The 27,034-nt window shown below is 38.7% G+C and overlaps 1 protein-coding gene across 1 annotated transcript; it reads left to right on the top strand.

The window, feature by feature from the left end:
• Window positions 1-444: 444 nt before the first annotated feature.
• LOC134335763 (uncharacterized) lies at window positions 445-21,553 on the top strand. Its single transcript, XM_063018356.1, has 19 exons — window positions 445-527; window positions 3,081-3,137; window positions 3,295-3,387; window positions 3,651-3,917; window positions 4,681-4,953; window positions 6,199-6,490; window positions 6,549-6,689; window positions 7,141-7,159; window positions 13,350-13,524; window positions 13,863-14,135; window positions 14,865-15,143; window positions 15,232-15,357; window positions 15,468-15,543; window positions 16,703-16,755; window positions 17,957-18,226; window positions 19,547-19,819; window positions 20,206-20,484; window positions 20,573-20,683; window positions 20,910-21,553. Exons 1-19 carry the CDS (start codon window positions 512-514, stop codon window positions 20,987-20,989), a joined length of 3,153 nt encoding a protein of 1,050 aa, XP_062874426.1. The 5' UTR covers window positions 445-511; the 3' UTR covers window positions 20,990-21,553.
• Window positions 21,554-27,034: the final 5,481 nt, after the last annotated feature.

The raw sequence follows: 27,034 nt of genomic DNA, 5'->3' as shown, positions 1-27,034 counted from the left end.
AAGCATGTTGGTACAGTTGCCTGGGTGAGGGACAGGTTGAAAATGTCTGTAAAAATTCCAGTCAGCTGCTCCGCACATGCTCTCAGCGCTCGCCCGGGAATGCCGTCTGGACCAGCAGCTTTGCGTGCGTTGATCTGGCTCAGTGCGATGTAGACGTCTGTGGAGGAGAGTGAGAGGGACTGGTGGTCTGCAGAGAGTCTGGTCTGGGTAGCCGTCTCCCTGTTGTCTCGGTCAAAGCGAGCATAAAAGTCATTTAGCTCGTTCAGGAAGGAGACATCTGTAGTTACCGGGATGGAGTTGCTGGGCTTGTAGTTGCTGATGACCTGGATGCCCTGCCACATGCGTCGGGGGTCGGAGTTGAAGTGTTCCTCAACCTTTAGCTTGTAGCAGTGCTTGGCCTTTTTGATGCCCCTCCTCAGGTTTGCCCTGGATGTGCTGTAGGCCTGTGCGTCACCTGTTCTGAAGGCGATGTTGCGGGTATTCAGCAGAAGACGCACCTCCTTATTCATCCATGGCTTCTGATTTGGGTACGTGGTGATCTGTTTCTGTGTGGTAACACTGTCAGTGGTGGTTTTGATATACTCTTTGATATAATTTACATTTACATTTTCTGCATTTAGCAGAAGCTCTTATCCTGAGCGACTTACAGAAGTGCTTCCATAGTAAACATTTAATTTCTCTAGTTTTAGTAAACAACAGTCAAAGAACACAAATCTGCTGAAACCTGTTAGAACCAAAGTGGGGTTTTTTTTTTTGGAAATGGAAATATTTTTTTGTAAATAGGTACAAGTCAGCTTAAGTGTTTAGTAAAAAGGTGATGAGGGTTTTTAATCATCTTTTAAAGACAGCGACAGACTCAGATGTTTAGACAGACAGAGGAAGTTCATTCCACCACTTGGGTGCTAGAATAAAGAAGAGCCTTGATGCTTGTCTTCCTTTAGTCCTGGGTGGAGGCTCAAGTCGAGCGAGACTAGAGGCTTGGAGGTTGCGTGGTACAGAGCGGGGTTTGATTAGACTGCGAAGGTAGCTTGGGGCTGCTCCATTTTTGGCTTTGTAGGCGAGCATCAGTGTTTTAAATTGAATGCGTGCAGCTACAGGAAGCCAGTGAAGAGAACACAGCAGTGGGGTGATGTGGCAGATTATATACAGATACAGACCAGATCTGATCCATATGTGGACCGAATAACAAATAAATAAATAAAGCTATTGTTATTTGCAGTTTTTTTTTATTACACAGTGCAAATAAAACATTTACATGCTGGTTTCTAAGAAAATCTGATTTAAAAAATCAAAAACTATTTAAAATCATTTTAGACAAAAACAAAATCATTTTAACAAGATTTTTTGACACAGTAAATGTGATCAGATTTGACACTTTCACTCTTCTGGTAGAACATTTTAACATTTTGGAGTGTGTCTGCAGGTTTTTGCCCATCCAGTATAAATAGAAATCGTAAGATCAGATACTGATGTTGGATGAAGTCCTGGCTCACAATAATTAGAGCTCCAATTTATAACCAACAAAGTTCATTAGAGTTTAGGCTAGAAATCCACACACCGAACTCATCAAATCATGTCTTTATGGACCTCATTTATGCACTGGAACAATAGAGGACCTTCTCTAAAACTACAACATTGAAAGGATCATTTATTTTATATAATTGTTTTTGTCTATTCCTACTTGATACATGACTTATGCTGCTCAACAGCCTTGCCCGCTGTTGTCTGATTCTCCATTTCATGACGCACCACACATTTATAGGAGAACATATAAGGAACAATGGTCTTCTGAAGTACTTTATAGTCCATGTGGCTACATTATAGTAGCATGACGGTTTCTCATGCAATGACATCCAATGGCTTTAAGGTCACACATTCAACAAATACACAGACTAAGATTGATTCTCTGAATCTTTTTTTTCACAGTATTTTATATGGTAGATTGTGCAAGGCTTTAATTATTAGCAAGTATTATTCTTTTTGAACTGATTGACAATTCATTCATGAAGTTTGGAACACAGTGGTGAGCCACAACCCATCAGTGCTTGTACAGACTGATCCTTTGGTGGATCCTCTTGAAAACATCATCCAAATCTATAATGGCTTTATTAAAGCAGTGATTTAGTCAAGTTAAAAGTATTTACAGTGCTTTTTAAATTAGCAGAATCTCAAAGCAGCTTTACAAAGCAGCACAGAGCCAAAATGCCATGAAAAACTCCCCAAATTTACAGTTACAATTTAAGACATTTATGCCAAGTTCACACTACATGACTTTCCAAGTGGTCGGGTCGCTGTACAGTTCACACTACATGACTGGATCTCTTGTAATCGGGAGTCTTTCAAGTCGGTGTGTATTTCACACTACACGACTGATCAGCGATAGGGGGTCACACACTACACCATCACCAACTGGAATCTCAGGCAAGCTTCTCTGGTCTTCCGAACTACGTTTTGTAACGAAAACACATTTTTTTCACATAAATTTATGTTAGGACGTTAAATTTAATTTTAAAAAGCTGCAAATTATATTAAATTTAGCCAACAAACCCTCTCCTTTGGCTATGAAAGGCTATGGCTATAACACTGCCCAGTCTTTTGGGAAGGCTTCTTACAAAGTGAGTCTGTGAGAATTTGTACCCATTTTGTAAAAAAAAATAAGCACTTGAATGATGTGGCTCTGATGTTGAACAAGAAGGCCTGGCTAGCAAACAACATTCCAATTTATCACAAATTGAGGTTGGGTCTAGGTTTCTGTGCAGGCCATTAAAGTATTCAAACCATGTCTTTATGGATTTTATTTTGTGCACAACGTGTCACAGTCATACTGAAACATTAAATAGCCGTGGCCAAAAGTGTGTACAAATATCTTTAGACAAATTAATTATTAAAGCTCTTTCATATCAGGTACATGCTGTTAATTCTAATCAATTTAACAATTATTTATTTACTTTAAACTTCAAATCCCTGTATGGTGTTTCTATTACTTTAGCCATGTGTATTTTTGCTGTATCACTCTCTTCTATAGGTACAGGATCTATAGGATGATTAATATGAATGTGTGTATTGTGTGTTTTCTGTAGTGCATCCTAAAATGAGTATGAGGATCTCATGTAACGAGAGCATCCATCCTGAAAATGGTGAGACTTCCACCCCCTGCTCCCCCTCTTTTTTCCTGTTATCCCTTCTTCTGTCCACTTGTAGTGCTACAACTCTCAGATTGTACATTTTCTTAACAGTGTCACAATAAAGTGTTAATTGTGTGTGTGTGTGTGTGTGTGTGTGTGTGTGTTGCAGCCTCCTGGGTGAACCAGTATGTAGGTGATGTTGGGTTTCAGGTGAACATGACACACCCTGCTGTCAGCACAGAGCAGAGGCTCCTTATTAAAGGTGAGTCAGGAGAAACATAGTCACATATTTTGACCATAAAACAGGTCAGTGGTTTGATTAAATGCTGCAAATTCAAGCCCAACCACTGCTGAGTTGCCAATGTTGGGCCCCTGAGCAAGGCCCTTAACCCACAGATGCTAGCATTATATTTAATAAGTAAATATAAATTAAATAAGTGCCATACATGTGAAAAGATGTTATGGTTAATAATTATTTTTGGATTTGTGTAAACATAATAATCTAAATGTTTTCACTTTTTACAGGAACACACTCACTACATGTCTTACACACTGCAGTCACGCCAGGAAGCAATTTCCCAGAATTCACTGCTTTCAATTTGGTGGATGGAGAGCAGACTGACTACTATGACAGCAACCTGAGGCAGCTGATTCCAAGGGCAGAGTGGATTAAGGAGATTGATGCTGATGATCCAGATTACTGGAAGGAAAACACTGAGATTCTGCAGGGTGTTGAGGAGACCTTCAAAGTCAGTGTTCTCACAGGAATGGAGATCTTCAATCACACTAAAGGTAAAAGTCTCTGTTCTCACATTCACATCTTCTAATCCTCAACACATTTCTACATCTATTAACCTTCAGATTTATTTCTACAGCTCTCACTAACACTTTCTCTCACTAACACCACAAATATGTGGACACCACTTCAACATCAACATGTACAAACTCCAGTCTGAAGCTTAAACACCAGTTTAGTTTGTAGAGCTAAAAGAGGAGGAACCATCCATCAGACTGATCAATAAGAACCATCACAATAATCATAAGAACTTTATCATGTAGAATAAAGACGAGGGCGAGTGAGGGGTGAGGGGGACCAGAGTTGGATAAAAATTACAAGTCACTGATTAACTACTTACTTCAGTCCAGTCATTTAGAGCAAAATCTCTGGCCACTATTGAATCAGATGCTCCGCCAACTGAAATGCTAATGATTGTAAAGCTAATCGGGTCATCAGATCATCTTTTTAAATCTGATAAAATTAACCACATTACCAAAAGTATGTGGACACTCAGCAACACTTCAGGTGTTTCAGTCACACCCACTACTAACAGGTGTGTAAAATCAATTATATTACAGTAAACATATCCCGCAATGGACTGGTGACCTGGTCAGTGTTTCCTGCTTTTTGCTCAATTAATTGGACCTTGGAAAATGTAGTGTGATGTTTGAGTGGAGAGTGTAGAAGGAGAAATCACACTAATATCTGTGTGTGTGTGTGTGTGTGTGTGTGTGTGTGTGTGTGTGTGTGTGTGTGTATATATCTGTGTATCTGCAGGAGTTCACACATGGCAGAACACATACGGCTGTGAGTTTGATGATGACGACACTATTAGAGGATATGATGACTACAGTTATGATGGAGAAGATTTCCTCACTTTTGATCTAAAAACTGGAACCTACACTGCAGTAAATGAGCTGGCTATATATACAAAACATGATTGGGAGACTTCAGGTTTCGCCAGTTACACAAAGAACTACCTGGAGAATGACTGTATTGCTTGGCTAAAGCAGTTACTGTCGTACGGCAGAGAGACTCTGGAGAGGAAAGGTAACGTCTTCTCTGTTACTGTAACTACATTCATCACTGAAAACCTGCTGCTCATTTCCTCATCAACATCCATCCATTAGCCGTCCATCCATCAACATGCATCCACTCTGTTAGTGTTGACATTATTCACTTAGTTGAATGACTTTTATTTTGAGTAACTTGTCTTCTTAATCAGATTTATCTGCATTAATTACCTTAAACACACAGTTTTTTATTTCTAATGTTTGTAATTTTGCACTACAAAGTGACAGGGTTTTATTCACATATTAATTGCAAAAAATTTTTTATTACATTATTTACAAAGAGCAGAATTAACAAAAAGATAATAATTGTTGGAAACATAATGCTGGGCTAGATTCATATCTTCTATGTTATGGTCAGACTGCACTGAGTGAGCTAGCTGGCCCAGAGGTGCCATGAAAGGTCTTTTCTGAGGTGGCCCCATATTTGAACACATGCTGGGCAATAGCTGTGCTAGTTGCTGCTGTGGGGTGCCGATCATGCATTTCCATCCCCGGCTTGTTGTGGGTTTTGTTTCTTTACTCTTTTATTTGAGAACTTGGTTGTTGCAGGCGCTTTGATTTTCAACTGACACCTCTGTGTCAAGGTGTCAGGAGTTCTGACATTGTTTATTTTAATAAAATGCAATTTGGGATGTGGCCCAAGTATCTGAATCATAAAGAATGTAGTTATCACACAAAAACCTTATAGTGCATTTTTACATGACTGTTTCTGAGAGATAAAAGTGTTCTCTCTCTCAACAAGAGCCTGTTTTTAGCTTGCATGCTAATATTAGCCAGCTAGAGATAACTGCTTTGTGATCTGTATGTGATTTGGTAGCCTCCTGTCTTTGCCTTAATGACTTTGGAAAGATCAAACCCAACATTTATGCATTTTCCCTATTTCTCCTAATCTAGTCATATCCAATTCCCCAGTTGTACCTCCTCCACTGCTACAGTACCTTGACCCTGACTGAGAAGGGCCATACCTAACCCTGCACCCTTCGACACAAGTGTAGTAACTGCTGTCTGATTGGGACATGAACACATGTGTAGTGTGTTCCTCTGTATGTTTTATGTATGTATGGGAAAAAGCAATGCAAAGAAAAAAAATATAAGGGCATTTTAACAACAACTTACTGATAAGATAATGTGAAACACATGATCGTTGCAAGAGTAACAGTTTCTACAAGTATTAAAATGTTATATACTGTACAAGCTTGAGTTTCCCTCTGTGTCTCTGCAGATCGTCCTGAGGTGTCCGTGTTCCACAGGAGCTCCAATTCTTCAGAGCTGGTGTGTCACGCTACAGGTTACTTCCCCAGAGGACTGATGATGTTCTGGGAGAAGGACGGAAAGGAACTTCTTGAGGATGTGGAAATCAGAGCAACAGTACCAAACCAGGATGGAAGCTTCCAGAAGAGAGCCGTTCTGAGAGTCTCACCTGAGGAGCTGAAGGAACGTGAATACACCTGTGTGGTTCAGCACAGCAGCCTGGAGAAGGACTTAGTGCTTAAAGCTCCAGGTAGGAGAACCACGTTCCTGTAGAATCTCCACATTTCTATTGTGAAAGTGTGATTAGAGCTTCTAATAGAGCTTCTGTTCTGGTTCAGGTTCTGTAGATCCAGATGGAGGATCTCTTGGTGCTGGAGCGATCGTTGGTATAGTCTTGGCTGTACTTGCTGGTGTTGCTGTTGTTGTTGCTGCTGGAGTTCTGATCTGGAAGAAGAAGAATAAGTCTGGTAAGGGAGGACTGAGGGAAATAGACTTTATTACACGAATTTACAGATTTATTTACAAACTGTGTCAGTTTTGCTCTACAGAGTCATTTTCTGAATAAAATATCAGATTTATTTAGCAGGAGATCATCTACAGTTCTCAGTTCTCATTATAGCCAAAAGTTTATTGTATTTTAGTCATTAAACCGGGGGAAACATTGAGGGGTTTTAATGTAACAAATTATTTGGTTATAATGTTTATTACTTTAAATTCTTACTGTGTTACAGCTGCCAGATTCAGCAGCTCTTCCTTAAACTCTGATACCTCCAGCACCTCGTCTTAAGTGAAGAAAAACTCTGACTGGTAACAAAACATCAGTTTGTGTTTCTGAATCTCCAGCAGAAAATCCTCTGCTAACATTAACTGTGACTTCAGCTGCTCATCGTTTCTCTTTGTGTCTCCTGTGTAGGACAGAGGTGCAGATGGAGGTGAGGAAGGAATTTAGAAATGAAATCTAGGAACGAGGAGTTGGAGATGAAGAACTCTCTCACACATCCACACACATCTGCAGATCTGTCCTTTTCTTCTGAAGAACTTTACTGTGATCTACTGTACATGATTTTCCTGCAAAATTATCAGAGTTTGGGAATCTTGCTGGTGATATTTCTGTGCTTGGAAAATGTAACGTTGTGTTGTGAAACTGTTACTGGTTTAAATGGGATTACTGGAGAACTGTTACTGGTGATAATGCTGCTGCTGGTTTTGTATTTAATGGTGTTTTGGTGACTTTGGTGCTGCACTATTTTGCTATTAGGATTATTAGTGATGGTGTCCTAATGAGACACTTTTCATTCCTACTCAGAGATTTGTATTGTTCAGAGATCACATGTATTAAAGTATTAAATAATAATGCATACCAGCAGTTCTGTTTGTGCACTTTGTATTCATTAAGGATCTATGAATAAAACACTACCTGTTCCTTTATTAATCAGATCATGCAAGTGAAATCATTGTGGATTTGTACAAGTGTATGTGCACATTATCCACCTTCATATTTACTATATATAAGCTTAAACACCCTCAGTTAAGCTGTTTATAGCACTGTGATCATGGGATCATGTTATGATATGATGGTCCTTTACTATTAAACAGTTACAGTCTCTAAAAACACACCACTTTATCAGCTGTAATGATCATGTGATGTGAGGAAGCTCTTAAACGTAAGAATTTACTAACTTTAAAACATCAGTAACAGATTCAACTGTGTTAAAAGAACAAACATACATATTATGTAAAGATGATCAGCATTGTTTTATCCATTCACATCATTTATACATCCAGCTGCAGATTGAAATGTGTTCTGTGTGACACATCTGGATGATGAATCCAAGTGAGTGCTTCATTTATTTTAAATTCGGCACCTTTTCGTTCTGCTCTTCTTGACCCTCAAGCTCTCCATGATGAAGGTTTTACCTGGAAATGGTTTCTGCACTCAGCAAATCTTCTTAAAGTCTCGATCAGCTTCTGTTGTTCTGAATCTGCTCCCAGAACTGCAGCTTTCTATCATTATTAACCCCACAATTCCCAGAATGCATCAGGGCTGATGGATTTGTTTGGTTCCAGTGGGTTGATGAATTTTACTCCAGTGTCATTTGCTGCTCTGGAAAAAAACTCAGTAACACAGTAACACAGTAAGCTTCCAGTTTATTGTATGGAGGAGAGAGTTTATATAGATGGAGATAACGTGTACGTGAGAATGTGAGTCTGTGTCTAAGCTTAGTGTCATTAGAGCATGAGAACAAGAAGGATTATTTACAAGCCAAGTTAATGGTTAGGGGTGCTGGGGTTGTTTAACATTCAGAGGGGGAACAGAATCTTTTATGGACACCTTGATTTTCTATATAACAGCAGGAGTACATTTAATTTGTTACAAGTGAGACCCTGACTGAATGAAGGAATAAATAGATTATTAAATAAATGATTTAATAAATTAAGCTTTTCTAGGAACTTTACCCTCTAATTATTAAGTTTGAAGCTGTTAGTCTTGATTCACCTGGTGGTTTTAGTGAAGGTGAATGTAACTGCATTGAATTACTAGTAGAATTACTGTAAAGGCTTCTCTATTATTCTGTAACTCCTTAATAAACTAGTAATAAAACCACTTTAACCGTGTCAGGTTCACCGTGAGTCTGGTTTACATCCCCTTGTTTCTAGCTAGTGAGGAAAGTACAGATTTCCTTATGCCTAGTTCACACTACACGATTTTTGCCCAGATTTCGCTCGGCGACTGGTCGGCGATTGATTTTCCGGGTCGGAAGCAACTCAGCGTTCGCTCGGCGATCAAAACTCGGCTCTCAGTCGCTAAGTGTGAACTATCCAACAACTCGACCCGACCGGCTCGCCGAGCTCTCGGCGACTGGATCGAGTTTTCTAGCACGTCAGATATCTGATCTCAGATGTACGACTGGAAATGAGTGACATGTCGAACAGCCAATGAGAACGCAGGATACAGCGTGAGGGGAAATGCAGGAGAGGATATAGTTTATATCAGGATACACCGGCACACACACGTTTTACAGTATTTCTGATTTGGTCCTCTACAAAACATAACACCCACGCTGCATTACAAAATTATTAATTAACCTCCAACTTACTACAGAACCATCTATACTGTTTGTGTTGCCAAATCCACTCAGATTCATTTATTTTCCTCTTTGATTTTACGCTGCACATCAGCTCACAAACTTTGATCACTCACTACTTGTTGACGTGCATTTTTGGACGTGGTGTCATTAAACCATTGGTCACTTCTCGTGTTTGTTCTCGTGACTAAACGTAGAGAAGCTCACCTGCGATTTCAGTTGGTGATGGATCGTGTAGTGTGAAACCCCCGATCGCCGATCAGTCGTGTAGTGTGAAATATACACCGACTGAAACACTCCCGAGTGCAGGAGATTCAGTCGTGTAGTGTGAACTGTACAGCGACCTGACGACTGGGAAAGTCGTGTGAACTTGGCATTACCAACACTGAAGTTTGGGTGTTTAAGCAGCCTGGACAGTATTGTTACTAAACAATAAACTCACACGAATTCAATTATACTACAGATATAAAAACCCTGTGTGCTTTTGGAAAAAAAATCTTACAGTTTTCAGCTCCAGTTCTTGTTTTTTTAATGGCACTTCCTGCAACACAACATTTTTGTGTTGCAGCAAGTTTCTACTATCTCCCATCCAGCAGAATTTGAGCAAGAGCATCTTTCTAACATACAGCACCTACATCATCTGGTTCCATCTTAATGCATTTATCACAATTCTTAAGTAGAATCAACACTAATGAATAAAACGTTTTTCATTCAAGCTTTTTTCTCCTGTGATGAAAAGTTTCTGAACCAACCATGAAACATCAGACCTATACAGACAAAATCTAATCAAAATTAAAAAAAAAGAAATCCAGGTTGTTTTATTTTGATAAAGATCACAGTGTGTATGGGGCATAGAAATTAGACATAGGAATTCTAAACATTTTAATGTTGAGGTACCACAATAAATACTATGAATAAAATAGCTTGCATTTATTTATTTGTTTTTTACTAACTGCTTCATCCAGACCCAGTCAAAGTGGGTCAATTTCAGGAATTAGTAAAACACAGAGTTTTACCAGGGGTGTGCTCATTTTATGCCTACTAGTGTATATTTTAGCAGCTATTAACAAAGCTTTGCATATTGTAAGCAATATACTGTAGATATAAATGATGTAAATATGTACAATAACACAATTGTAGATATTTTCAGTGGTTTGAGTGACTGCAGAAGGAAGAGAGTTTTTATCACTGAAACAGATCAGACATGTTTGTGTAGCTGAAGGTTTTTACACTCAGCACTGGCACTCAAACTGGTTTGGCTTGATTTATCTACAGTGCCAACCAGCTGGAGGTTTTACACCTGAAAAGGTGAGTTATTGTATAACAGTATATATATATATATTAGAAATATTTTATAACTGCCGAATTGTTTATGTAGAATAAATATAATTTGCATTACAACTGATTTTTTATAAAAATCGTTCTCCTCCATCGCGCTCCATTCACTTAATGACAACATACTTCAGTTCTGCCCCACAACTAGTGACGCGATAAATCCTGTATTCTGATTGGTTTAAATTCAGCTGTACGAACCTTCTCATGGTCACAAATCCCGCGGAGGAATTAGAAGATCAGAAAAGTTTCTCCTCCTTTATAATAAACTTTTACTGAAATACTGAATTCATGACATACTTTTACAGTTAAACGTAATTAAAAATAGATCGCAGCTGCACGATCATGAAAGTTCTGCTGTTTCTCACATTTTCTCTTCATCTTTACGGAGCCCCTTAGGGGTCACTAAGGAAAAAAAATATATGAACAGCAAAATCCGTACCCTCGGTTTAGTACGGAGCCCCTTAGGGGTCACTAAGGAAAAAAATATATATGAAGAGCGTAATCCGTACCCTCGGTTTAGTAATCCGTACCCTCGGTTTAGTAATCCGTACCCTCGGTTTAGTAAACCGTACGCACGGATTGTCTGCGCTACAAGTTTTACTGTGCGCTCACACCCCGTTTTACGGTAATACAGTTGCGAAGCATTGAAGAGAATAAAGCATCTTTTTACAGCTGGGGTGATGGGATAGCAAACTTATTAAAAAGTCAAATCAAAATCTTATCAAATGCCACCCCACAATCATAAATAACACGAGTACTCAGCTTGTGATTTGAGAGTATTTTACCTTAGGAATTTAGAATAATAGGATTGCAAACCAACGTAAAGTGAAATGTATAAATGTCTGAGACTCATACAGTCAGTAAGTAGGAGTATTCTTTAAGAGTCTGATGGGGTGATTTGATAATAATTTGATTTGCATTTTACTTTACGTTGGTTTGCAATCCTATTATTCTAAATTCCTAAGGTAAAATACTCTCAAATCACAAGCTGAGTACTCGTGTTATTTATGATTGTGGGGTGGCATTTGATAAGATTTTGATTTGACTTTTTAATAAGTTTGCTATCCCATCACCCCAGCTGTAAAAAGATGCTTTATTCTCTTCAATGCTTCGCAACTGTATTACCGTAAAACGGGGTGTGGGCGCACAGTAAAACTTGTAGCGCAGACAATCCGTGCGTACGGTTTACTAAACCGAGGGTACGGATTACTAAACCGAGGGTACGGTTTACTAAACCGAGGGTACGGATTACTAAACCGAGGGTACGGTTTACTAAACCGAGGGTACGGTTTACTAAACCGAGGGTACGGATTACTAAACCGAGGGTACGGATTACTAAACCGAGGGTACGGATTACTAAACCGTGCGTACGGATTTTGCTGTTCATATATTTTTTTTCCTTAGTGACCCCTAAGGGGCTCCGTAGTACATCTTTCATCAGCAGGTGAGTTTATTTTGGTTTGTGTTTGATAAAGTTGTGATGTTAACAATTAAGAGTATAAATGAGCAAATACACATCAGATAACAAACAGAAATGATTTGGTAATGTAAATAATAAACACAGTTTGTTAATTCTATTGAATCTTTTTTTTACTAACAAAAGTAGAAAGAAAAGACTCTTAATGTTTCAGTTTCATTGTATTTTGTAAATATTATAATATTGAATTTGGAAAGGGACAAACTAATAAAGTGTATACAACATTGAAGTAACACCATTTTAAAACATTCAGCAGTAATCAGGTGAATCAGTAACAGAGTAAAAGATGTATAAAGGTGGATCAGTCTGCAAGCAATGATGTGTTGTGGCTCACCACTGTGTTCCAAACTTTGTGAGAGAATCATCAATCAGTAATGAATGTATGAATGGGTTCATAATGAACCTGGTGTTTGTTATTGCATGAATCTGTTTGTTGGCTTTTGAGTTTGAACCTTCTTGGTTCCTGATCAAAGTTGCTTCTTTAAATCATGTCTTTATGGATTTCATTTTGTGCACAAGGTCACAGTCATAATGGATCATAAAAGAGCATTACCCAAACCAGAGTGTTCACATACTTTTAGACCAATAGTGTAACAAAGTGTTAATTATCAGATACATGCTGGTAATTCTAATCAGAATGAATTGAACAATTATTTATTCACTTCAGAAGTTAAATTCCCTGTATGGTGTTTCTATTACTTTAGCCACTATGTGTATTTTTGCTGTATCACTCTCTTCTATAGGTACAAGATCTATATGATGATTAATATGAATGTGTGTATTGTGTGTTTTCTAGTGCATCATAGAATGAGTATGAGGATCTCATGTAACGAGAGCTTCCATCATGAAAATGGTGAGACTCACACCCTGTACTCTTCTTATAGTGTTAAATAGTGTAAAATAGTGTTAAAGTGTGTGTGTGTGTGTGTGTGTGTGTGTGTGTGTGTGTGTGTGTATGTGTTACAGCCTCTTGGGTGAACCAGTATGTAGGTGATGTTGGGTTTCAGGTGAACATGACACACCCTGCTGTCAGCACAGAGCAGAGGCTCCTTATTAAAGGTGAGTCAGGAGCACATCATTCAACTGCATTCTGATTTGATTCAAATTACATTCATGTTTTACACTCTTACAGGAACTCACTCACTACATGTCTTTGCAATTGGAGTCACACCAGGAATCAATTTCCCACAATACATTTCTTACTGTTTGGTGGATGGAGAGCAGGCTGACTACTACGACAGTAACATCAGGAAGGTGATCCCAAAGACGGAGTGGATAAAGAAGGTTGATGCAGATGATCCAGATTACTGGAACAAAGAGACTCAGATTCTTCAGGGTAATGAGGAGATCAGCAAAGTCGACATACTTACACTGATGGAGCGCTTCAATCAGACTGAAGGTAAAAGTGCTGAATCCAGAACAACGTCTCTGTTCTCACATTCACATCTTCTAATCCTCAACACATTTCTACATCTATTAACCTTCAGATTTATTTCTACAGCTCTCACTAACACTTTCTCTCACTAACACCAGCAATATGTGGACACCACTTCTACATCCACATGTACAAACTCCAGTCTGAAGCTTAAACACCAGTTTAGTTTGTAGAGCTAAAAGAGGAGGAACTATCCATCAGACTGATGGGATTTAACCTCACGCCCTTCTCTGTAACAGTCACATGTAGAAGAAGATGCTCAGGTGATTTCATCACACTAATGTGTGTGTGTGTGTGTGCAGGAGTTCATGTACTGCAGAACATGTACGGCTGTGAGTTTGATGATGACGACACTATGAGAGAGTACGATGAGCACAGTTATGATGGAGAAGATTTGATCAGCTTTGATCTGAAAACTGGAACCTTCATTGCCACAGATGAGCAGACGATAAATACTAAACATAATTGGGAAGCTTTCGGTTATGCTGATTATACGAAGTTCTACCTAGCGAAAGATTGTATCTCTTGGTTAAAGACGTTATTATCGTACGGCAGAGAGACTCTGGAGAGGAAAGGTAACGTGTTTGATCTTCTCTGTTACTGTAACTACATTCATCACTTCATCATCAGTCCAGCCATTATCTATTCACTCTGATAGTGTTCACTCAATCACTCAGTTCATTTTCATCCACTCACTTTAATTTAATGAATTTTATTCTGAGTAACATTTCTTCTCGATCAGATTGTGCAAAATGTATCTGCATTCATTACAGAAAGCACTTCATTTCTCATGTTTGTAATTTTGCACTAGAATGTGATTTATTCACATATTAATCACTACAGAATTGTAATTACATTGTTTAGGAAGAGCAAAAGAAAGAAAGGAAACCCACCTCAACCCACCAACTGGTGCAGCTCAGGGTCAGCAAAAATAGTAAAGATGATCCAACTGTGGTCGATATAAGGTGTTTTGAGCTGAACACAGGCCTCTGAGTGGTCTGCAGTAAACTTGCTTTGTGAGGGGCTGCGTCAGAGAAGCCTCACCCAGTATTAGTGTAATGCATGTGATGCAGGAATAGCCATGGGGAACTGGAAATGACTAAAGTGGAGGAAAAAAACAATGCAAAGAAAAAAGTGATTAGAGCATTTTAACAAAACGTACTGATAAGACAATGTGGAACATCTGATTCTAATCTTTTCAGTCTAACACATGATCATTATTCATCAGTTACAATAGTTTCTACAAGTGTTTAAATATTATTGACTGTAGGAGCTCAGTCCTGTGTCCCTCTGTGTCTCTGCAGATCGTCCTGAGGTGTCCGTGTTCCACAAGAACTTCCCTCAACCAGAGCTGGTGTGTCATGCTACAGGTTACTTCCCCAGAGGACTGATGATATTCTGGGAGAAGGACGGAGAAGAACTGCATGAGGACGTGGAGATCAGAGAGACTGTACCCAACCCGGATGGAACTTTCCAGAAGAGAGCTGTTCTGAGAGTCTCACGTGAGGAGCTGAAGGAACATGAATACACCTGTGTGGTTCAGCACAGCAGCCTGGAGAAGGACTTAGTGCTGCCAGTTCCAGGTAGGAGAACCACGTTCCTGTAGAATCTCCACATTTCTATTGTGAAAGTGTAATTAGAGCTTCTAATAGAGCTTCTGTTCTGGTTCAGGTTCTGTAGATCAAGATGAAGGATCTCTTGGTGCTGGAGCGATCGCTGGTATAGTCTTGGCTGTTGTTGCTGGTGTTGCTGTTTTTGTTGCTGGAGTTCTGATCTGGAAGAAGAAGATGAAGCCTGGTTAGGAAGGACTGATGGCTTTCAGTCTTTGAACCAGGAAAATACAGTGGTTTTATAAAATGAATAAATGATTTGGTTGTAATGTTTATTTCTCTGAACTTGTTTTACAGCCACTAGAACCCGCAGCTCCTCCTTCACCTCTGGAAGCACCAACTCCAACACTTCTCAAGTTTCCTCTTCATCAGAGTGATCACAGTCCTGCTGTGCAGGAAATTTCTATTGTGAAACTGTTATTGGTGTAATATAGGGTTAGTAGGGTATTGTTACTGGTGATAATGCTTTGCTGTTTTGTATTTAATGGTGTTTATGTGACACTGACTGTGCTGTTTTTTTTAAAACAAGGTTTTATGATCAGGATTAATAATTACATTTACATTTTCAGCATTTAGCAGACGATAATGCTGACGTTATGAAACGATAATGATCGTTTCATAACGAGACACTTTTCATTCTTACTCAGATGTCTACTGTTCAGAGATCACATGTATTAAAGTGAACTTTGTATAATAATGCATACCAGCAGTTCTGTTTGTGCACTTTTTGTATTCATTAAGGAACTATATTAAATTAATAAATGAATAAAACACTACCTGTTCCTTTATTAATCAGATCAAGGAAGTAAAATCAGTGTGGATTTGGTACAAGTGGACGTGCAAATATCCACCTCCATAATTACTGTATATAAAGTTATTTCTGTTATTCTGGCCACATGATTTGTTGGTGTTTATCCACTTTTTATTTTAGCAACAATATTGTTCTACCTTGGTCAAACTTCAATTTTATTCTTGCATGTGCTTTACTTCACTGCAGGCATCCAGTAGTGGGTTTCAGTGGGTTTAGTGGGTTCAGTCTGGCACTTTTTACAAACTGCTTAATGCAGAACGCTGTTGTGGTCGGATTAAGCAGACATGTTTGATCATGAAGTGGAGAGCTTTGCTACAGTTCCTTGTGTATGGGAGAGGATGATGATGGTGTGTTATGTACATATATAATGTAAAATACATATTTTATCTTAAAAAATATTTTCTAATGACGTTTATTTAGTTTTTTAACCTAATTCTACATATTTTTAAAGATTTCTAACATTTCCTTTATTTAATTGGTCTTCGTCATAACTTGGCAACCAATGACGCAATAACTATTCTAAATTCTGATTGGTCTAAACACTTTATTGTACTTAATGAGAGCAGATCTTGCAGTTCTTGTTTTTATAAGGAGTGGAGAAAGATCGCTCGAGTTTCCTTGTCCATTATACACAAATAAAACTTTAGATTATTCGAGATTATTCATTTTAAAGGCTGTTTGTATATTTTGGTTTGATTGTGATGTGAGAGATGTGTTTTAGTGCTTTAGTGAAAGTTGTGATTTTTCTCACTTTTTTTCCTCATCGTTCAGCAGGTGAGTTTATTTTTATCTGTGTTTAATAAAGTTCTAATGTTTGAGATTAAAGGTATTAATGACCAAATGTTCATTCATGAGGCTGTAAATAAGTGATTCAGCAAATAAAAAAATCTACGTAATAAATGTAAAAGTAATAAACACAGAAGTAAATACAAGTATATTTAGAAAATGTATGAATGCATTTATTTATATACGTAGTTTATTATTAGCTATGTATTGTCTGTTAGTATTATTTATTGCATTGTTTAATTGTATTTAAATTATTTGTTTACTTGTCTTTATAATGCGTGACTTGTTAATCACTCACGTCACAGTGTTTCTCTATTCTCATTGGTCAGAGACCTGCACTAACAGAGAAATGTTTACTGTATTGTATTTAAAGTTTTTTATACAACAGCTTACTGAAACCTTGATCCTACAGCTGAGCAGATTTAAACAAAATTTAAGGGTCTGGTGTCTGTGTGTCTCCTTCATGATGAAATTTGCATTTACGTGGGTAAATTAATGCTGAATTAGTCGCCGTCGTCTGATTCTCCTTTTATAATGCACTAAACATTTTTAATATGAGACCGATCTGGACTGCAGGCAGGCTGGTCAAGCACACGCACTCTGTCTATGAAGCCTCACGGTTGTATCACGTGCAGAATGGACAACCAACAGTTACCTTGGCAATGTGCTTTCAAATCTTCATAACCAGACTAACACCTGACTTGAGAGCATTTATTCAGGCACAAAATAATAATTTTGTTTCCATTTCGATAAAAAACTTATAAGTTCAATTTGCAAAATCTTAGTTTACACCACACTATCAATAATAAATTGTCACTTAGACAAAAAGGAGCTGGAGAGTCTAGATGACCCACAAAACTTTTGGGTCCCATTACATATTAACATAATTCAGGTGGGCTATCAACACACCCGAATCCTTGATGATTCAGATGAACGTTATCAAATCAGTTTCATCTCTAACACCAAAATGAAGAGTCACTTCTACCGATATTTACATTATAATTGTGGCAATGTAGACTGGTTCAATCACTGACTGGAATTGATGGGGTGGAGCATCGTTTAACTGAATTCTGATCTGATTGCACTTAATTATCTGACATTAATAAAACATGTCTGATTAAAAAAATATTTTTTTCTTTTCATTTGATCTGTGTTAATAAATAATTAAAAAGACATTTTACTTTTACAGGTACTGACTCCATGCAGTTCTTTGTCACTGCAGTCAGAGAAGTTAGTTTTCCAGAATTCACTATTAATGGTTTCCTGGATGAAGAGCAGATTTTGTACTATGACAGCATCATGAGGGAGCTGATCCCAAAGAAGGAGTGGATGAAGAAGGTTGATGCTGATGCTCCAGGATTTTGGAGCACATACACACAGACTGCTCAGGGTATTCAGGCGGACTTTAAAAACCGTATGGGTATAATAATGCAGCTCGCTAACAGCACTGCTTCTAACGGTGAGGCGATTAATCCAGAACAACGTCCCTGTTCTCACATTCACATCTTCTAATACTCAACACATTTCTACATCTATTAAGTTTATTTTTATCTGTGTTTAATAAAGTTCTAATGTTTGAGATTAAAGGTATTAATGACCAAATGTTCATTCATGAGGCTGTAAATAAGTGATTCAGTAAATAAAAAAATCTACGTAATAAATGTAAAAGTAATAAACACAGAAGTAAATACAAGTATATTTAGAAAATGTATGAATGCATTTATTTATATACGTAGTTTATTATTAGCTATGTATTGTCTGTTAGTATTATTTATTGCATTGTTTAATTGTATTTAAATTATTTGTTTACTTGTCTTTATAATGCGTGACTTGTTAATCACTCACGTCACAGTGTTTCTCTATTCTCATTGGTCAGAGACCTGCACTAACAGAGAAATGTTTACTGTATTGTATTTAAAGTTTTTTATACAACAGCTTACTGAAACCTTGATCCTACAGCTGAGCAGATTTAAACAAAATTTAAGGGTCTGGTGTCTGTGTGTCTCCTTCATGATGAAATTTGCATTTACGTGGGTAAATTAATGCTGAATTACATCTATTAACCTTCAGATTTATTTCTACAGCTTTCACTAATACTTTCTCTCAGTGGTACCTTTGCAGAGGTAAAAGAGGAATGAACAATCTAAAATATGTAATAAGTAATAAGCCTTAAGTAATAAGGCTGTTATCATGTAAAATAATAGAAACTTAAAAATAACTTAGAAATCTAAAAATTGTAATAGTTGAAAAGCGAACTATGTGATTCAGATCTTTTATTTATACAAAAGAGACACATTCATGAAATTCAAGAAATTCATGCACCAAAAGTATGTAGACACCACATCTTTAGGTGTTTTAGTCACATCCATAATAATAATAATAATAAAAAATAAAAAAATCATTTATGTTCCAGACTTGCGGTAGTGGGTGGACTTGTCCTTCAGTTCTACTGCTCCCAAACTCTGGAAACTCTCCTACAATCTGTTGGTGACAGATATCCAGTATTTTATATACTGTATTTTATATACTTCTCCTTACTGTTAACTATTCTTCCTACTCTTAGGTCTTTTTCCCCTCTTCCCCTCCCCTGTTTTGCTTTTGATGTACAGCATTCTTGGGTGAAATGCACTACAACATTGGAGAGAGTCCTTCTACACTCTTCTACACACAGTCACAAATATAATTAATAACAGTGACCCCATCACACTAATATGTGTGTTTGTGTGTGTGTGTGTGTGTGTGTGTGTGTGTGTGTGTGTGTGTGTGTGTCTGCCTGCAGGAGTTCACACATATCAGAACATATTCAGCTGTGAGCTTGATGATGATGGAACTACTAGGGGACAATACAAGTATGCTTATGATGGAGAAGATTTCATCAGTCTGGATTTGAAAACAGTCACCTTCACTGCAACTAATCCTAAAGCTGTTGGTACCAAACAAGACTGGGAATCTAGAGGTTTAGCTAGTCTCTTCAAGAGCTACCTGGAGAAGGACTGCATCAAGTGGTTAAAGAATTTTGTATCGTATGGCAGGGAGACTCTAGAGAGGAAAGGTAATGTGTTTGTTCTTGTCCTCTATTCATTCATCCATCACCCATTCTGATCCTGTACACATGACTGTTTTACACTTAATCCATTACAGTAACATTAATTCATGTTTCTTGCTTTCTGGCTCCTACTGTCTGATTGAGGTTCCAGCACATTTGGTGGAGGAATACAGAGAGTGTAGTGTGTTCCTCTATATGTTTTTTGATTCACATGTCAGAAGAGTCATGTATTAGCCTGTGGCCCTCCTTGCTTAGTACAAGTGTGATAGATTGATGAAAAAAATTGGAAATGACTAAAATGAAGAGAAAAAAGAGTGCATATGATTATTATTCATTTAATACAACAGTTTGTACAAGTGTCTATTTTTGACTCTACTATAATTTTACTGCAGATCCTCCTGAGGTGTCAGTGTTCCACGAGCACCTCCCTTCTCCAGAGGTGGTGTGTCACGCTACAGGTTTCTTCCCCAGTGGACTGGTGATGTTCTGGCAGAAGGACGGAGAGGAACTGCATGAGGACGTGGAGATCAGAGAGACTCTACCAAACCAGGATGGAACCTTCCAGAAGAGAGCTGTTCTGAGAGTCTCACCTGAGGAGCTGAAGGAACATGAATACACCTGTGTGGTTCAGCACAGCAGCCTGGAGAAGGACTTAGTGCTGCCAGTTCCAGGTAGGAGAACCACGTTCCTGTACAATCTCCACATTTCTATTGTGAAAGTGTGATTAGAGCTTCTAATAGAGCTTCTGTTCTGGTTCAGATGGAGGATCTCTTGGTGCTGGAGCGATTGTTGGTATAGTCTTGGCTGTTTTTGCTGGTGTTGCTCTTGTTGTTGCTGTTGGAGTTCTGATCTGGAAGAAGAAGAAGCCTAGTAAGTGAGATTATTACACACATTTACAGATGTATCAGTGATCTGATATTGAAAGTGCTGTGATGTGATTGTGGGTCAGTTTTGTTCTAAATACAGAATCATTTTGGGGATACAATAGCCAAATGTTCATCATATTTCATTCTGTCTTCAAACCAAACACTGAGTGGTTTTGAGAATGAATAAATGATTTGGTTGTAATGTTTATTTCACTGAACTTGTGTTACAGCTGTTAGAACCCGCAGCTCCTCCTTCATCTCTACAAGCACCAACTCCAACACTTCTGAAGTTTCCTCTTCATCAGAGTGATCACAGTCCTGCTGGTGGAGATGATTCTGTACAAAGGAATTTTTCATTGTTAAACTGTTACTGGTGTAATATAGGGTTTACTGGGGCATTGTTACTGGTGATAATGCTGCTGCTGGTTTAGGTGATACTGTGCTGTTTCCTTTCTATAGAAAAGTCATAACGAGACACTTTTCATTCTTACTCAGAGATTTCTATTGTTCAGGAACCACATTTATTAAACTGAATGTAGAAAACGATAGCACACTAAAGTAATGCATACCAGTAGTTTTTTTTGTGCTCTTTTTGTATTCTTTAAGGAACTATGACTAAAACACTACCTGTTCCTTTACTAATCAGATCAAGGAAGTAAAATCTGTGTGGATTTGGTACAGTTGGAAAGTATTCACTTACATATTTACTGTATATAAGCTTAAACACCCACAGTTATAGCAGTGTGATCATGTGATCTGATAATGTAAAAATGTTAAAATGTGAATGTTTTTTTCGGCTACAGGCAGGGATGGACTGGTTTTGCCAGGGTCGGGAGTTTTCCCGGTGGGCCGCTCTGTATGTGGGCCGCTGAGAGAGAGTGAAAAATAAATTCTGTTTTAATATTCCTGAATAATAATCCTGAAGTGTGCATTGGCCCACCACAGTATCCTCACTGCATGTCCATTGGCCAATCACAGAAATGTCCCTCCCCCAGGATAAACCGTAATCACAACCACCGGTACAAAAACTATGAATGAGTGCGAGATAGAGAAAGGGTCGAAAAAGCGTAAAGGAGGTGCAGAAAAAGCCCGTGATAAAAAACAGAAAAAGCTGCAAGCAGATGCAGAAAAGTGCAGGAAACTGGACAGCCTGTTTGGCAGTGAGGAACTACAGCCTAGCCAAAGAGCAGAAAAGGAAAAGTTAGCGTTCAGTGACTCTGCTTCGTTAGTAACGCCGTTTAAGGAGAGACTGTGGGCCCATCTCAAATGTCGCCTATGCCCTACTTAGGGTACTTCCTAACTGTCGAGTGCTGTGAATCATGAAAGGACTCCGTTTTAACTACAACAAAACTGATTTATTATTTGCAACATCAGCTTGCAGATATGCAGAACATGTGAGTGAGCCGGGTGAGTTCCAATCACATACGCAGAGAAGGGAATAAGGGCACACACTTCCAAGTGCACTTGTCTAGCAAAATATATAAATAGACAGTTGCTCTACATCCCCTTTTCCTAGCCTAGTACTTAACATAACAGAACTAGTTTAGCAATAATGAGTTGCATTTTGAAGACATAGAAAAGTTGTTGCAATTTACATACAGCATCTGTAGAACTTGTTTTTACAAAGTAAAGTTATGTACTAAAACTGGCAGTTAAACATATTCTAGAGCAGGGGTGGGCAATTAAATTTTCCAAGGGGCCACATAAGAAACTGGGACTGTTGTGGAGGGTAGGACCAATAAGGTGAACTTAATTCTGCTCAATATTAATTTTATCTCTTTATTTACATTTACATTACATTTTCAGCATTTAGCGTTGACGTCTTTATCCAAAGCGACTTACATTACAGTTACACTATACAGTCTGAGCAATTGAGGGTTAAGGGCCTTGCTCAAGGGCCCAAAAGCAGCAACCTGGCAGTGGAGGGGCTTGAACCAGCGACCTTGTATTTACTAGTCCAGTACCTTAAGCACTAGGCTACAACTGCCCACTCTTTATGAGAAGCAGTCAATTGTGCAGTTCTAATAAGCTGTTAATGTTTAGATGTTACAATCAGAAAATTAGAAGTAGGCAGAGAAAAAACATCAACATTATTTTACTTTTTAAACAAATAAAAAGCAAAAAAACTAATGTGAACAAATGTGCAGATTTTTAAACTATTTTGTTTGGAGTCTAATTACCACATTTGTTTTTCAGTCCTTTGTTATTGTTGGATATTCTTTTTAAAATCACAAAGCTGGTGCTGACTGCTTCAGTTCTGGATGTGTTCAACTTTATAAACAGTGCTTGTTGCTTTTGCAGTTTAGATAGTGAAGCTTCAGGTGTGACGCTCTGCATCGTTCATATTGTTGTATTTCTCTGTTTAGTACCGCAACAGCGATTTAGAGCCTAAATTGTGATCGTTAAACAGCTTTACATCTAACTTCAGTAAATAAATACTTCGGAAGTTCATGTCTTGTTAAAAACTCCACCGTCAATCACACTCAGTTCTGTTCGCATTACAGTGAAGCTGATACACTCGCGCACACGAAAACGAAATTTACGGATATTTAAAGACACAGCGCTCCCATCAAAATCAATCCTGTTATACTGCATGTTTGATGTACATTTATTTACATCTAATTTTTAGTTGCCTCGAACCTCATGCGGGCCGGTTGGAGATGTCTCGCGGGCCGGATGTGGCCCGCGGGCCGTACAATGCCCAGGTCTGTTCTAGAGCAACAGGGTGGATATAAAAGTTTTGACATTACTAAATGTCTTGATTTGTTCTCAAACAAAATATAGCACGTAAAAAAATAAGTGTCTTTTAAACTAAATAACTGTGTTGCTCAAAGTTCTAAACGTCTAGTCCAAATACTTGGGATTGGGACGAACAGTGCGTCCTGAGCGTGTTTTGTAAGGACTAGGACTAATGGGCTTTTCAATTGACAGTCGTGCTGGAGTTGTTTGAGGTGGTTTGTCACTTGTAGTTGGGGTATGTTCTATCAACCTCATAGTTTGTCCTTCAGGTTGCAGGTTCTCTTCATCATGCTGTACTTGGAGTGGTTCATTTACAGGCAAGAGGTGTTTGCGGTTCCTTCTATAAACCTTTCCTTCTGATAGAACAGTGTATGACCTTGGTTCACTGCAAATGTCCTTTACAATTCCCATATGATGATAACCTTGTGGAGTTTGCATTCTCACTACTTGTCCTGGAAGCATTGGATTTAGTGGTCTGCTAGACTTATCATAGCTTCTCTTTTGACAAAGTCGTGTTTTCTGGAGTTGTGCATGAATTTGGCTGGTTGAGAGTGAAGATGGTACAAATAGGGATCTGTGGATAGGTAGTGTTGTGCGGGTTTGTCTGGATAAAAGCCTTTGTGCTGGAGAGCCTAGCATGGAGTCACGAGGCACGTTCCTGAGATTTAACAAGTTGAGGTAAGCATCAGTGCCATCTCGTTTGGACTTCTCCAACAGTTGTTTTGCACTGCGAACAGCTCGCTCTGCCAAGCCATTGGATTGTGGATATTCTGGGCTGCTAGTTTTATGCACGAAATCCCAAGTTGCAGCAAAGACTTTGAATTGGTGACTTGTGAATTGTTTTACATTGTCCGAAATAAAGATGTGTGGTGATCCATGGACAGAAAAATGTCTTTTCAGTTTTCCAATGACTGTTGCTGAGGTTAAGTCACGGAGAAAGTCAACTTCAAACCATCCTGAGTAGGAGTCAGTGAGCACTAAATAATGCTGGCTGTTCCATTCAAAGATGTCAGCTGCTACAGTTGACCACGGCAAGTCTGGGATCTTGTGTAGCTGTAGTGGTTCTTTCTGCTGATGTGGTTTGGTACTGTTACAGACTGAGCATGACTGAGTTTGATCCTCAATGTCTTTGGTCATGGTGGGCCAAAAGATTATACCTCTAGCTCTACGCTTTGTTGAGTCGGTTCCTGGGTGTCCTCTGTGTACAATCTTCATGTACTCAGTCTGTAATGATTGTGGTATCACTGCCTTGTGGCCTTTTCTCACAATTTCTTCATCCACGATCAACTCATGTCTGTAGGGGTAGAATGGTTGAATTGTGGGTGGTACACTGTGCATTCTGCTTGGCCATCCTCGCCTGATGATGTCGCTCAGCAACTGTAGTGTAGCATCTTTTGCAGTGTGCTGTTTAAGTTCTTCCAGACAGGATGAGGAGATATCACAAATGTTCATGACCTCAAAGGTGTTTTCCTCACTTGGGTGTTGCAGTGTGGAAGGGCTTGGTGCTCGCGATAGCGTGTCAGCTATGTACATTTGTTTGCCTTTCTTATACACCAAGTTAAAGTTGTACTTTTGTAGTCGTAACATCATACGTTGGAGTCGTGCAGGAGCGGTGTGAATTGGCTTTTTTAATATCGTCACCAAAGGCTGATGGTCTGTTTCAATGGTGACTGACTTGCCAAAGATGTAATCGTTGAACTTACTGCAAGCAAACACAACAGCAAGTAACTCCTTTTCAATCTGCGCATAGCGCATTTCTGGTTCTGTTAGCGTGCGTGAGGCATAGGCTATTGGTTTGCCTTCCTGTAAGCATGCTGCTCCAAGACCATATTGTGATGAATCACAGGTCAATGTGACTGGCTTATCAACACTGTAATATGATAGGACAGGTGGGCTTGATATGCACTTCTTCAGTGTATCGAATGCATCTTGGTGCTGTTTCAGCCAACACCATTCACAGTTCTTATGTGTCAAATGGCGTAGTGGAGCAGATATTTTGCTGAAGTTTTGAATGAATTTACCAAGGTAGTTTGTCATCCCAAGAAATCTCTGGAGTGCAGTGACATTTGTTGGTACTGGCATCTCACTGATCGCTTTTGTTTTGGAAGGGTCAGCCTGCAGACCAATACTACTGAATATGTGGCCTACATAACTCACTTCTTTGAGCTTAAATTTGCATTTGAGCTGATTCAGTCTCAGATTGACTTGTCTGGCACGATCAAGAACCTTTTTCAAGTTTTCATCATGTTCCTGCTCATTTTTACCTCCAACCAAGATATCATCTACAATGACTGTGCATGGATATCCTGCAAAAATTTGTTCCATTGATCGCTGGAATACTTCACTGGCTGAGTTTATTCCAAATGGCATTTTGAGGAACCTTAATCGGCCAAAGGGGGTACTGAATGTGGTGAGCAGTGATGATTTGTGGTCTAGCTATATTTGCCAGAAGGAACTTTTTGCATCTAGCACAGAGAAAAGAACACAATTTGACATTTGGGCTGCAACTTCTTCAACAGTACGCATTGGGTGATGTGGTCTTTTCAGGGCCACATGAAGATCTCTAGGATCTATGCAAATTTGAATATGGTCAGTGTTCTTCTTATGCGTCGCTACCATTGATGAAACCCATTCGCTAGGTTCTGATACAGGAGTTATGACTCCTAGATCTGTCATTCTCTGTAGCTCTACTTTGACCTTGTCTTGCATGGCTAATGGAATGCGTCTTGCTGGTCGGACGACTGGCTGCACTGTGGGGTCTATTTTCATTGAGTATGTGACAGGAAGTTTGCCTACATCGTCTTTAAAAAAATCTGCATAATCCTCAAAGATTTTGTTTGTGAAATCAGAGCTGTCAGAGGTGTTGAGCTGGTGAACCTCTTTGTTTAGCGTTATGAGTCCCATACGCAAACAGTCCTGTAAGCCTAGTAGTGGCTGTGCATTTTTTTTCGATTACATAGAATTGTAAATCGTAGCTCTGACCTGCAGAATAGCATGATAATGTGACTGCTCCTAAAGTGCTGAGCAATGCACTAATTTGAAACAAACGTGAATCACGTTTGAATAAAAGTGCGAAAAAAGCATATTTACCAGTGTTTAGTGGTTTAATGAAAGAAAGGTTTAATTTTATTTCTTGCGGTTTAATGAGACAGGATGGGGAAATCCAATAGAACCATTTAAGAAATTGTAAATTTTAATGTGTGTGATAGATGGATAGAACTATTAATCCCAAAGGAAAGTGTTGGAAATATATACAGTGTATCACAAAAGTGAGTACACCCCTCACATTTCTGCAGATATTTAAGTATATCTTTTCATGGGACAACACTGACAAAATGACACTTTGACACAATGAAAAGTAGTCTGTGTGCAGCTTATATAACAGTGTAAATTTATTCTTCCCTCAAAATAACTCAATATACAGCCATTAATGTCTAAACCACCGGCAACAAAAGTGAGTACACCCCTTAGTGAAAGTTCCTGAAGTGTCAATATTTTGTGTGGCCACCATTATTTCCCAGAACTGCCTTAACTCTCCTGGGCATGGAGTTTACCAGAGCTTCACAGGTTGCCACTGGAATGCTTTTCCACTCCTCCATGACGACATCACGGAGCT

This window comes from Trichomycterus rosablanca, chromosome 21 (genome assembly GCF_030014385.1).
Source record: "Trichomycterus rosablanca isolate fTriRos1 chromosome 21, fTriRos1.hap1, whole genome shotgun sequence".
Taxonomy (NCBI): Eukaryota; Metazoa; Chordata; class Actinopteri; order Siluriformes; family Trichomycteridae; genus Trichomycterus; species Trichomycterus rosablanca.
The sequence above is the reverse complement of the archived record's forward strand: the minus strand, read 5'-3'. Positions and strand labels throughout refer to the sequence as shown.